Genomic DNA, 14,014 nt, shown 5'->3' on the forward strand with positions numbered 1-14,014 from the left:
AACTGGCCTGCAGAGGTGTCTATATCTGGCCCACTAGATAACTAGCTGCTTCAGAGGTTCTTCCACCATGACCAGAACACTCATTTTTTAAAATTGCTAGTTTTCATACTGTTCATCTGTTTTGTAAATAGATGATTTACTATGGTAAAGTTGACTTATATATATATATTATATAATAGGTTATTATGCAATGGTTTTGCTTTCCCGGCTCACTTGGGATCAAATTGGGCTTGAACTAAAATAAGTTTGACACCCCTGCTAAAGCTATTTAAGAAGTTGAAAATATGAATATGAAAAACTTAATGATTGTTCACTTGTCTTTTGTGGAAAATACCTATTATAACACACGCTTACCACATATATTGATTAGTATTTCTCTCTTTTTCTGATGCTATAACCTGATCATGTGGAGATTTTACATGACTAAGATGAGAGAAGTGATCAGTTTCCTCCTACGTGATTCTGTGAATTGGGTACCAGCAGCATCTTATTTCCTCACACTGATGTCAAGCTAACCGGACTCAACATCACTTCCGGTTCACCCTTCAAAGTAAAAGTCGATATTTCAGTTGTGGTCACATTTCTAATTCATAAACGTCCACCTGAGATTTAGGAGGAGTCATTTCAGACACAAGAGCTCCACTACTGTTCGCTTTGTGATTCTTCTTTCCTTCAATGTTTCCTCTACACTGGAAGTAGAGTTAGCTGTTTCCTCTGGGTTCGCTGTCTTCGGCTAACTTGACAAGCAGACGAGGGCTCGGTTCTAAAGAGAGAGCGAGGGTTCTGTTTGTAAGTGTTTAGCATGATACAAGATATTAACTGTGAATTACTGAAGTATGTTAAACCTTTTAAACATACACAGGCTGTATTGTCACGGTCTGCGCGAGTGCTAATGACCTTTTCCCAGTGTTGACTTGCTTGCATGTGTCAACCAGCAGCAAGCTAATGTTAGCTTGGCTAGCTCAGAGGAGAAAGTGTGCGTTTTGTGCGTTAGCGGTCGATTTGACAGCTCGTAAGAGATAAAAAATATATTCTAACAATGTACAGGTGATATTGACTAACAGCTTGGTGTTGACACACTAATTATTTACCATTAATTTGGCTTAGAGGATAAAAAAAAGCCAAGGTTATCTTACCAGTCGTGTAAATGATGTTTGCTTAACGTCGAGAGTCGCTACGCCAAACTTAGTGTAAAAATCTTCACATTTAAAGTCGCTTTGCTTTTGTGCAAATATAGCTTATTGGTATAACGTGACTAAAGATGCAGTACGGATTATTACTAAAACTCTTTCATTCGGGTTGATTTGGGTTCGGTTTAATGCTACATTATACAACAAATATCCAGTTATTTTTCTACCAAGCAACCAAAATACTCAGGGGTGATATCACGGTGCAACGGCGGCGGTACCAAGCAGCGTTACGTTATCCAATGAAGACATTTGCTCTATTTAATTGACACAAAGTGGCGTAACGTTTAAATCATTTATTCAATGCCGAAATGATTTAAACCCGTGATGAATTATAGAAAAGTCTTAAGTTGCGTGTTTCAGTCTTTCTACGTCTCTTACATCTTTCCTGAAGGAGCTTAACATTAAATTGCTCTTTTTCTAAGCGAGGATCGGCTCACCTTAAACACGCAGTAGAACTTGGCTGCAGCCTACACGCAGCCAGTCATCCTTTTTTGTTTTGGGGTACGCTTTGCCTCATCGGTTTACACATTCTCACCACAGTGAAGTAGTGCATTAAGTACTGTATTAATGCTCTCTCTTTGTTGAAGACAGCTGCTGTCCTGTGGTGACTTAAAATGCTGAAACTTTCTCCCTCTTCTGCCTGTCTGTCAGTAGTCTTGAACTTGGATGTAAGCAAAAAAAAACACACACACAGAGAAAGAGGCCGGATTGGAGAAGATTTGTGTCTTTATTGTCACGATTCTTCCCGAGATGGACGTTGGAGTGTCCAAGTCCCATGTGTTTCTCAACTACAGCCCCAGAGCCCTCTTCTCCCAGTGAGACACGCATCTGCATGGTGGTGCTGTGTGCTCCTCCGTCCTGCGTGGTCCCAGTACTTCTTCTTCACTGTTGGCTTACCTCCAGTGCATTCTGCCTCATAGTGTGTGTGTATGTGTGCGTGTGTCGTAGTTTTAAGAAAGAATTGGACGCAAAACTCTACTCAGTGACTTTTTTTTTACGGAATGACTGGAGGTCGCCCAACTACAGTAATGTTGGTATTCAGTGTGTGCAGCTGCAGCTTTTCAGTGCATTCAGGTCAGGGCCGCCGCAGTTTGGCTTGGTGCTTTTATAAAGAAGAAGCGCAGTGCTGTGTGTGTGTGTGAGAGAGAGTGAGTGTGTGTGTGTGTGTGTGTGTGTACGTAAACGCACAGTGATTACACACTAAATGTTTTAATCATTTAGGGGACGATGGAGAGTGTATGTGACTGCTTGTGCACGTGTTCGCCGGGCTAATGGTTTTGGCTACTGATGTAGTCTTGAGTTAGTGAAAGGCTACATTGTAAGAATCTCATTGCAGTGGTTCTCAAAATCAAAGTGGGGTGCGGGGACCCTCCAAGGGCCCCTTTTTGAGGTAACAAAAATTGAAAGTGAAATTGAAAGTGAAAAAGAAGTTATGGACTGTTTCTCACTCACTGTATAGCAACTATTATGCAGTTGAGTCGTCCACCTCGCCACAAGCTCCATTTAGTAGCTGTTCCCGGAGCTTTCAGTCATATTGCATGAGCTTCATCAACCGATCACGATGTTTTTAAGCCCAAAAATGAACTTTGACTCTCAGCAACATGCTCAAAAAAATGGAAATTAGCACATTTAGAATTGTATGATGACTAAGAGAACACCGTCTCCTGATGAAGATCATGCGCTTTGATTTAAAAAGCACAACGGACACTTAATGAACCTCGTGGTGAGACTGTTTTTCTCAACTCCTGTTCAACAAAACTGAGCTGAGCAGTTACCATGACAGTTACATAACTCAACAGCAATGAATAAATAATAACAAAACATCATCTCACATATGTCAAATGGACGGAATCATATTAATAATTCATAAGGGGTCTGTGAGATGACAAAGTTTGAGAACACCTGATCTGTTTTAGAACCTCGGGCTGGCTCATGCTTTCATATTTGTGCTGCATGACCGCACAGCTGCTCAGCAACAACACACCGACAGCAGGTGACAGAGACCTGAGAGAGGACATGTCCCCAGGTGGGGGGGACACTCACAGACGAGAACACCACCATCAGAAGGTAGACTTGTTTCATGTTTGTGTTCAGGTGGAGCATCCCGCTGGGTGCGCAGCGCTTCATGGACGCCGTGAAGGAGGGTCAAAAGAGCTCCCTGAGCTCGGGGAAAATGGTGGCCCTGGCTGCGGGGCTCTCTGTGGGGGCCACGGTGGGCTACATTGTGTACCGCCACATGAGCAGCACCTACAACAGTGAGTGACTGCCTCTAAAGAGTTAATGCTGCAAGCCAAATTCATGCTTTAATGTCTTATAAGCTAATGTGTGAATGACCGGGTGTGTTCTCATTAGCAGGTGAGGGCCCCGAGGTTGAGTTATCCAAGATGTCACTTCCTGTAGAGGTGTACAGGAACATATCCAGATATCAAGCCACGTTTCTGGACATGGTGAGTAATTCACTTCCAGATAGAAACTCTGTAAGTAGTTTCAGGTGCAGACACTTCACAGTTAAATTCATTCTGCATATTTTTTTCTTTTGTAATTGACAGATTATGTTATATGGCACTTGATGCTTTTAGAGCCGTGGTCACCAACTCTGCTCCTGGAGAGCTACTGCACTGCATGTTTTAAGTATCTCTCCACTCTAACACACCTGGTTCTAATAATGAACTTGTTATCAAGCCCTTGACAAGCTTCAGCTGCTTGATAACGAGAGACCTCTGATTTAGAGGGACGTTAAAGAAGCAGGCAGGAGTGTGTGTAAAAACAAAAGATTATGAATGATGACAATGCAAAAATCTACCTCGGGAAACTCAACAATAGTTACTTAACCTCACAGCAAGCTGCCACCTACTCCATCCACAACAATGGAGCATTGACTGGCCTTTTACCTTTTCAGCCTCACTAAACTGGAGTGTAGCATCTACTCAGATTAGCACGAGGTGAACCACACTGATACAAAGCTTCCAAAACATATAGAACAACATTGATGCTGCTATTACTGCTGATAATAACAGTTTTCTCTGGTTATACACACACTCACACAATAATCACATCAGGGAAAATGAAGCCCTTCAACAAAATAAAACATTGTGAACCTCCACTGAAACCTATTTTCCATTATTTGTGTAACATGACTGATAAGTGAAGGTAATGATCTAATACACTGCACAGTAGCAATGTTTGGAAGCAGGGTCCATTGAAAATTGAGAGGGGCAACCTTTACACGGATGAGTCATCATAGATATCAGTGGACATTTATATAGACAGCTGCTTCAATACGTTCATCCTTCTGTCACCATGTGTCATTTTATTAGTTTATTTACTTTGTGTGACTGTATCTTAATTTGAAGTTCACTTAATTGTCTTATTCTCAGCTACAGCTTCTATTTCTGCTGCCAAAAAAAAGACCCAATTACCTGACAGGAGCTCAAAGTTCAGTCTAATTTTTATCACCATGGAGATTTGATGTTGTCTCCATGGTTCCATGCTGATGTAGATGATGTAGTTTTTCATCCTTAGTTTTTCAACCATCACTACTAAGGCTGGGTATCGTTTAAAAAACGTACGATACCAGTACCAATCCAAGTACCTTAAAGTGACACTGATACCAACTGAGTTCTTCATTTGATACCCATCACACATGTAGTGTTCTGTCTTTTATCTGGTGTAACAGGAGTGTAGTGTTGCTGAACTGCTAATCACGCTAACTCAAATTCACCACGACTTCACCACCACAGACAGGTTGTAGCTGCTGTGGCAGTGGGCCAATCACATATCGCATTAAATTACAGAACGCTTGCATTGATTGGCTGTTAGGAAATCCATACAAATAGTCATATGTTGTAGCTCTGGGTGCAAAAAGGATCAATTGCAGGTATCGTTTGACCGGAGATGTTTCCATACTACTTGGTATCGATTTATTTCAGTCGATACCTTAAAGTACCCAATACCCTAATCACTACTGATACATCTATATAAGTTTGGCCTAATGAACGTGAAACAAACTGCACATGCATCATTCTGCACAGTGAAGAAATACACATTTAAATGAAAGGCAATGGACTTCAAACTATATTGTATTCTTGCCTACTGCCTCTGCTATTGAAAAAATAACCTAACCCTAACCCATTTTTGTAGTTGCATGACTGCATGTCAAAACAAATCCACTGAAATCTGATTCTACTATGTGTATTTCCCCAGTGTGTGATTTCAGTCTTTAACTCTTTGCTTTCCCTCTCTGCTTCTTTCTCCTTCAGGTGACCCAGAAGTCTGGAGCTCATGTCCGGGTTTTATCAGATTCGGGGGAACCAGGATGTAAGACGGCCGTGTGTTTCGTGCTGCAGGGCTCTAAGGAGCAAGTCCTGCTGGCTCGCTGCATCCTGGAGAACCTGGTCACAGACTGCCAACCCATGACTGAGGCTTTGGAGGTCCCTCAGACTGCGTTTGGACGTATTATAGGTAGCGAGGATGATCAGATTGATTCCTAGACCATAACCATTACATTAGTTAGTAGCATTGATGAATTCTGAACGTTGAAGTTGACAGATGTTTTTGACACAAAATTGGCCCCATATACATAAGTCTTGTGCCCACCCCCCATGTGTGTTTCAGGGCGTGGTGGAGAGAATTTGAAACTAATCACCAGGACCACAGGGGTCAAAGTGGCTTGTTCCAAAGAGAAGACACAGGGTCCTGGTGCAAAGGGCAGCGTCACAATCACAGGGACCAGACAGGAAGTGAAACAGGCCAAGGTGAGGACGATTCATTCAGTGGACACATAGCAGGAACTTAATGAGCCGTATCTTAATGTGTTGCCATCATTATCTTTCCTGCTTTTGTTCCTGAACCCAACTTTGTGGTATTGCTCAGGGGGAAATAACCCATTTCTGGTGGTGGGTCCTCTTTTCAAAGCATCCTATTTAGAATCTTAAGTCAACTCTTCTTTTGTGGTGTATTTGCAGGAGCTGATTCTAGAAAAAGTCAGAGAGGACATGATGGTGAGGACAAAGATCTCGCAGTCTTCTGCCCTGCGTCAGAAACGTGGACAGACAGCAGCGAATCAGAGAGCAGACAGCACAGAGACAGAAGCACCGCTGGGCCTGAATAACAACGGCCCCTACAGCCAGGCAGAGAAGAGGGGGGTGGTCCACGCCAACGGAACCACTGGAGAACCAGAACGTATTTTTGATAAGGTGGAGGAGCTTAAAATAACCAACACAGACAGCAAAGAAGAAGAGGAGGAGGAGAGTCTGTCTACAGACTCACTCTCTGAAGTCTCCAAGTTTGAAAGTTAGTTTCTTTATAATAGAACCAATCTATCTTTGAACACAGTCATTCCGTACAAAGATCTCATTATATTTTCCTCCCTGTGTGTGTCGTCCAGTTCCCAGTCCTGACCTGAGCTTCCAGCCTGACGAACATCTTGAAGTTTATGTTTCTGCATCAGAGAACCCAAACCACTTCTGGATCCAGATCCTAGGGGTCCGCTCCCTCCAGCTGGACAAACTGATAGAAGAGATGAACCGGTTCTACAACAGCGGCAGCCCCACTGTAAGGACGAGTGCCTTTACTTTGATGTTATAACACTGTCCTAATGAAATAATACTCAATAACAAATTGAACCACGGTGTGATGTTTACCCTGCTGTGTGTTCTGCAGGATCAGAGAGTTGAGACCATCGTGGTGGGGGACATCGTGGCAGCTCCATACCGAGAGCACGACTCATGGAACAGGGCGAGGGTGCTGGGAGTCCTGGCCTCTGGACTGGTGGATCTTTACTATGTTGACTTTGGGGACAATGGGGAGCTTCCCAAAGAGAGCCTCCGCCGTATGAGGTGAAAGAGAACTAATCCACTGCATTTTTAAAAATAAATTTAGATGTTCCTATTGTAACTTTTTAATTTCAAACAATAATATGATTATCCAAAATGAAAAAGACACAGATCTACAGCATCCTGGCATTGACCACAGTGTTGACCAGTCTGTGGAAATTAATGCTCCACAGCAATAGAACAATCTAAACTCATCTAAATTAGAGTTAATGTCAGTCTTAGTCAGACGTTTGTCTTTATGTCCTTCTAAGGACCCTAGCCCTTTACCCCAACCTTAACCATCACAACTAAATACCTAAACCCAACCCTTACCCTAAACCGAATTAAACCCAATCCTAACCTTAACCTTAAAACCAAGTCTTAACACTCAAATTGCCCTTTGAAGTTGTGAGGATTGGCTGAAATGTCCTCATAATGAAACCACATGATACTTAGCCTACACCACACCTGCACATGTAAAATTGACACCTTCTGACCCCCTTAGACAAACCAGTCTTAACAGCTCATCAGAGAACACCTGCAGCAGATCAGCAAGCAGAGTTCTCTCTTTCTTCTGACTTTAGACTTCAGTTTAGACTCAGCTAATTCAATAACAGCTTTTTGCTTTTGCTACATTAATATTTCAGGAGTGACTTCCTCAGTTTACCATTCCAGGCTATTGAGTGCAACTTAGCAGGAGTGAGACCAAAAGGTAAAGCCTTCATCTTTATAACTTTTATCACAGACATCTTTTTTTTTTATCTTTTGATTTTGACCTTTTCCACAAAATGTACTATTTATATTTCCTAATCAGTCCTCTTCCTGTTCTCCAGGAGAAGTGTGGACTGAGGCAGCCCTGGACGAGTTTGAGCAGCTGACACACTGCGCCTGCTGGAGACCCCTACAGGCCAAACTGTGCAGCTACTCTCACTCTGACATTTCCTCCTGGCCCAGTGTCAAGCTCTATGACAACAGCGAGGGCAAGGTCTGCTAGCAATCATATTAATTTACTCATCTCTTTTTTATCTCCTGTTGCATACTTGTTGAAATGAAAATAGTCTCCTCCAGACTGTAGATATCGGTGAGGAGCTCATCAGGCTGGACCATGCTGTCAGCTTCCAGGAATTGGTGAACGGCAAGAGTGAGGGGAACAATCTCGGCTGCCTGCAGAGGATGCTGGTGAGTCACTGAAGGGGTGCAACTGATCATAAAAGTCACGGTTTGGATTGTATCACAGTTTTGAGTCTTGGATCATTTGTCAGTTCAGCAAAAAGCAATAAAAAACAAGAGAGATAAATAACTGCTTTCTATTTATTCTGTAAAAGACTTGAAGCAAAGAACTTTTTAACCATGGTCTTAAATGAAAACAACATTCAAGATGTCCAATGATTTAATACAAACTTAAAATATATAAAATATTCAATACTCAGTTGTTAAATGAAAATGTTACATGAGGAATGATAGCTTCTTCCTGCAGTCATCAAACAAATATTTACAATGAAAAAGTGCACCGCTAACTAGAAATCAGCATGTAAACATACCTGAAAATGCCACTTCATACGCATTAGATGCTATTCAAAATGTCTGTTAGTGCCCATAGACACGCTGTCTGTCCATGACTTGTAGCTACAGCAGTTTGTTAACTTTGTCTTCAATGAGACTTAAAAATGTGCAATTAATCAGCAGTTCACATGCTTGCTGAACTCACAATTTTGGCTTCGAAAAGATAATGAAAAGATAATAAAAAATAGATTAAAAAAAAGTATTGCGCTGCATCTCGTTTCACAATGATGACCTCATTGTGTCTCGGGTTATAAATCCAGTGTACACCTTTCCTTTACAGCAGTGCGCTTCCGCCCCTCCCTAAAAGTCCCAACTCGCTCTCACTAAGAATCCAGATAGGAAGTGAGACATGAGTGGTGTGTAAATGTCTCTGTCTATCTGTTCAATCCACACTGACACAGACCTGCAGTCAGCGTCTGTCAGCAATGGTGTTTCTTGGCTCCAGGAAAGTTTTACAAATATAAAGCTTCCATGGATTAAAAATTCATAGCACAAAGAGTCATAATTGACCTTGTCTGCTGTTTGAGATGTCCTGTCAGCAGGTTTATAGATGTCTCTTTTACAATGGTGGTCATTTTGTGCTGTAAGAGGATTTTTTAAACTGTAATACTGAGAGTGACCACTGGGAAAAATTGGCTACGAGGCTGAGGCGATGCCTTATCCAGCTCCTATAATACATCCATATTTGTTATCACCTTCATGCAGAGTTTTCATGATCCAACTGTCAAACTGGAAGTTCAAAGATATAAGTAGAAGAGGGAGGTACGATATGCAAGCCAGTACAGACACGTGTTTCTGTTAGTACTGCAGAAATGTTCTCTTAAGGGCCCTAAATAAGTATTCTGTGTGGAGACTTTAAGTCCACGTCCCCGATTCCTACAGGTGACTGAACTGTTAATTGGACTCATATCAGCTTAAACCTGGACTGAGCATTTTGAAAGCCATTCTTGAGCCGTTCTCTATCATTCATTGACAAACATTAGAGGGTGTATCTCTATTTTGAGGGAAGCATTGTGACTCTTCTAGGTATTCATACCATCTTACAGCAAGAATGACTGAACTTCAATAAACATGACTACTTCCAACAAACATTATACTTCTAATTCATATATTGAAAATGACATTCTTCTCATTTTTTTGCCCACCAGCTGCTTTAACGCTCTTTATTTTTTATCGTCCTGCAGGATGATGTGATAGGAGCCTCCTCAGAGCTGAGTCTGTCCTGTATCAGCTTATCAGGTGAGTAGAATAAGGGGTAATGAGTCAGTAAGTGTCTCAATACATGAATATACATTTACAAAAAGCGTGTGAACACAACACAAAAAATAGCAACGTCTCTATTAAAGCAGCAGCTCACTTTTAAAAGTATATCAGAGCATTAAAATTGACTCAGAAACATCTGTAAATGCATAGTTGGAACAAGTATTCACTGACACACAGTCTAAACTGTTCACACATTGACTGTATACGCTCTACACACACCATGCCATCCTGTGCAGCCTCCCCTTTCCCAGCTAGGAAAAGCAATAGTCCATCATCCCCCCTCATTCGCTGATATGTGATCCAATTACCAGCGGGCACAAATCAAATTCAGTGTTGAGTACTCCACTCGGGCGTGCTCCCTCCGACGTCTCCGTGCCAACACTGCAGAGCTCTCCAAGCATTTGGGAGTTGAGCATTGATGAAATGATTCGATGAGCGCGGAGAGGATGTTTGGCAACAAGGAGATGGAGAGGATAAAGGAGGACGTGACAGCCGAGAGAGAAGCTTCTCTCGTGATGGCACTGATGTTATTTACATGGAGCTTATTGAATCTGATGACAGGCAGCAAGAACTGGAAAGAAATAATGGGCCGCTGCCACCACAGTGAAGTGAAGAGAAGTGAAATTGGGGTAAATAGTGATCAAAATGGAGCTGGAGTAGATGAACAAGCTGGTTTATTCGAATGCAGCATTTCAAGAGACACCAAACAGACTCTGTCAGAGAGAGGAAATATGCTATCAACCAATCGCTTTTCAGCATTTACCTGTGCTCTTATACAATGATAAAGATAGAGGTGAATGTTTAACTAGAACTCCTAAATTCACACTGTTTGGACTAAACACAGTACAGCATGTGGGCACTGATACCTCTATCACACACATGATGTAATGCTGTGAATCAAATGTGGCGTGTGCACTCATATACTGGACCCTGAAATTGAAATCAGAGCTGGATTATGTAAGAACTTGTAAAAATGTAATGAAGTATAGCTGTAAAGTACACTTTATATTGTACACAGTATATCACAGCTGTAAGCACTCTCAGAGCTGTCCCAGTATAGTAGCAATGCAAGACTGGAAATGAATATATGTATAATGTAATACGTCTTTTTAGGATTTATGAGGACTGTATATTATTTGATCATTTTCAAATAATACATTTTTAATTTAACACAAAGCAGCTTTAGGCCTGTCACAACAATTATCAACTTATCGTACAATAACATACTTATCCACCTCATCATGTCTATATATGGACTTATCATATGATACATGGACATGAACTTGATCTTTTTTTTTTTACCTCAATATTGCCACACCTCACATTAGCAGCTAAGATGCTATTCATGTCACATTGACTAAACAAGTAGTGTCCTCCATTCCTCACTGTGTACGTCCTGAGTGGAGACTGTAGAAGAATTAAAGGTAAATAACTCTGTCCCCAACCATAATGTAGCACCCACTCTCCAATCCCACCCCCCACCCCCCTTACATCATTATACTATTATATTATCATTATATCAGTGGTATAAAATGATCTTAAAATTACAATAATATGGTTTATCTCGATTATTTCTGAGACAATGTATCGTCAAATAAAAGTAGTTATCATGACAGCCCTAAGCAGCTTCACTTGATTAATATACAGTCAGAATTGAGTTGAATAATGAATGCAGTATTTGATTAAAAAATGAGTAAACAAGGCAGTGCTTTTTAAGTACTGCTACTGGCACATATGAGTGGATATCATATTAGTACAGAAGTTTGAGGTTTATGACATGAACACACTGTACTTCATTTCTAATACAAAAAGAGGAACTATGTTATAGTTTGTAGGCCTTTTCACTGATATTTTAAGATGTGTATTTAAGTGTCCCAGTACAGTGAGACAGTGGTTATTTACACCTTCTGTGACACGTCTTAAAGTCTACATCTGGAACTTATTACATTCTGATTTTCCTGTCAAGCTTCTGCACATGTGGATTCAAAGGAAAAGCCATTTTTAACTGAAGCATTAACAGAAGTGTTTCCTTCCTTTCATTCCTCAGAAGCTGCCTCGATCTCAGGAAGTGTCGATGACGTCTTAGAGGACGACCTGCTCTGAGACCAAAGACGTCCATAAATGTCAAGGTATCGCTCTCATGTCAAGTTTTTGTCTAAATGATGACATTCTGTATAAAAAGGAAGGTTTTGCAAAAATAAAAACAAGTATTTTGTCTCCTCTCTCTCTCCGTCTCTCAGCACTGACCATCCGTCCGCTCCTCAGCATCAGCCCAGCTGGGAATGAGGAGAGCGTTTTCCTCTTCTGACCCAAACTTCCAACCGCATAACTCCTCATTATGAAGCCTTACCTACCTGACAAACGTGCGACAGTTCTTCCAGAGATATATTCACTTTACTGTTGTTACTTCAGTGCTGAATCAATTGTTCCGTTTTTTTTGCCTTCACGCTGTTCTGTTCTGTTGTACCCGACGCTGCTTTGCTTTTGACGTGTCGTTACTACTGTTTTGTGTTTTAGATATGAAGTGAGGAACAAGGACAGAATTGCCAGTATTATTATTATCATTATTATTATTGAAAAGCACTGTGATATGAGTCAGTGGAACCAGAAAGCAGCTGTCTTGTGGTTAATGATGTCTATTTTATTTCTCGTCTCGCCACTCGTATGTATATTAAGATTTAAAGGTATACTTTAAAATACCGGGCTTCACCAGTTCTATTTTGGACATTAAAACCTGCAGTATTATTGAATGTGGTCCTCAGAGTGTGTTCAGTATGAAAATGTGCGTCTACTGGATCATTATCTAAGGACAGAAGATGAGTTAGTTTATCTTCAGGGGTGTAATAGATTGCACTTTACAGATTTCAGGAAGTATTCAGACCCCTTGACTTTTTCATATTTATGTTATGTTAGTAAGTATGTATTTTTTTAAGTATATAGAAAGTATTTTTTTCCTTTATCAATCTACTTCAGATTCCTCAGAATGACAAAGCAAAAAAATGATGTCAGAATTTTTTTGCAAATGTTTTAAAAAGGAAAAAAGGTAATTTCACATTAAAAGCATTCAGACACTTTACTCAGTATTTTGTTGAAGCAATTTTGGCCTTTACAACCTAAACACTTCTCGGGTCCATCCTGCTCTGGACCAGGATATCTCAAAACTTTGCTCCATCTAGCTTTCCCCAAACCCCCCCCCCCCCCCAGCCTGATGTTACCGCCACCATGATGGTATTGGGCAGGTGATGAGCGAAGCCTTGTTTCCTCCAGAAATTACGCATAGAACTTGAGGTCGAACAGTTCAGTCTTGTTCTCATCAGAGCAGAAATTGTTTCCACTCAGCCCGCATCGGTGCAGTGTTGCAGTGATGGTTGCCCTTGAGGATGTTTCTCCCATCTCCTGGAGCTCAGCCAGTATGAGCTGAACAGAGTGCTTGTTCAGCTCCCTTATTGAGGTCCTTCACCCCTGATTGTTCAGTTTGGCCGGACAGTCGGCTCTGAATACTTTCTGAATGCACTGTATAATAAAGGATTTATTTTATGTCACGAGATGTGTCTGTGTCAGCTTCTTTTGCTACTTTACTATTCATACTGTAGTTATATATTTTAAGATGGCCAAATCTTGGTCGTGTAAAATTATGAATTTTAGTGACATTAAAGGACGGGTTTCACAATTTTTTCAAATCTGTCTTCAAACAATATATCATTCCTCCTGTTCATACTGACCATGAGAAGATCCCTTCATAATGCACTTACAATGGAAGTGATGGAGGACTAAATCCACAGTCCTCCTTCTGTGTAAACATGTATTTCAAAGTTGATCTGAAGCTAATATGAAGCTTGGTCCAAATCTTCATCTTCTATGTTTCAACGTTACTGTTTTTAGTACCAAAGTCTTTTTGTTACTATTCTTCCACCACAGCTCAACAGGGAAACACTAAGAGGGAATTTGATGCTAAAAAGACTGTAAATGTGTCAGATATCACTTGATATGACTAACTCACACTGATGAAGCTCAATAGAAGCTGATCATCTACTTTTAAATGCTTCTGTTTTTTTGCACAAAAAAAACAGCGGGCACTATAAAGTGTGAAAGAAAACCTCTTTCAGTGTTCATATGGTCACCTGAAGGATGTTTTAAGACACACTTAAAAAATGGTCAAAAGTCAAAGTGTTTTACAATACATGT

At 40.8% G+C, this 14,014-nt stretch overlaps 1 protein-coding gene across 3 annotated transcripts; it reads left to right on the forward strand.

Moving 5' to 3' along the window:
• Positions 1-711: 711 nt before the first annotated feature.
• Positions 712-13,349, forward strand: tdrkh (tudor and KH domain containing). Of its 3 annotated transcripts, none has more exons than XM_062443096.1 (15): positions 712-2,005; positions 3,285-3,445; positions 3,543-3,637; positions 5,450-5,651; positions 5,805-5,944; positions 6,155-6,482; positions 6,577-6,743; positions 6,852-7,027; positions 7,651-7,715; positions 7,837-7,988; positions 8,072-8,182; positions 9,751-9,805; positions 11,877-11,958; positions 12,070-12,872; positions 13,118-13,349. In XM_062443096.1, the coding sequence occupies exons 1-13, from the start codon at positions 1,941-1,943 to the stop codon at positions 11,930-11,932; spliced, it is 1,773 nt and encodes a 590-aa protein (XP_062299080.1). In that variant the 5' UTR covers positions 712-1,940; the 3' UTR covers positions 11,933-11,958; positions 12,070-12,872; positions 13,118-13,349. The 3 variants fall into 3 exon arrangements, with proteins under 3 accessions (XP_062299080.1, XP_062299079.1, XP_062299078.1); XM_062443095.1 differs by having other exon boundaries at positions 714-789; XM_062443094.1 differs by lacking the exon at positions 712-2,005 and having other exon boundaries at positions 3,043-3,445; positions 3,546-3,637.
• Positions 13,350-14,014: the final 665 nt, after the last annotated feature.

The sequence above is a fragment of the Scomber scombrus genome, chromosome 21 (assembly GCF_963691925.1).
Source record: "Scomber scombrus chromosome 21, fScoSco1.1, whole genome shotgun sequence".
Lineage (NCBI taxonomy): Eukaryota > Metazoa > Chordata > Actinopteri > Scombriformes > Scombridae > Scomber > Scomber scombrus.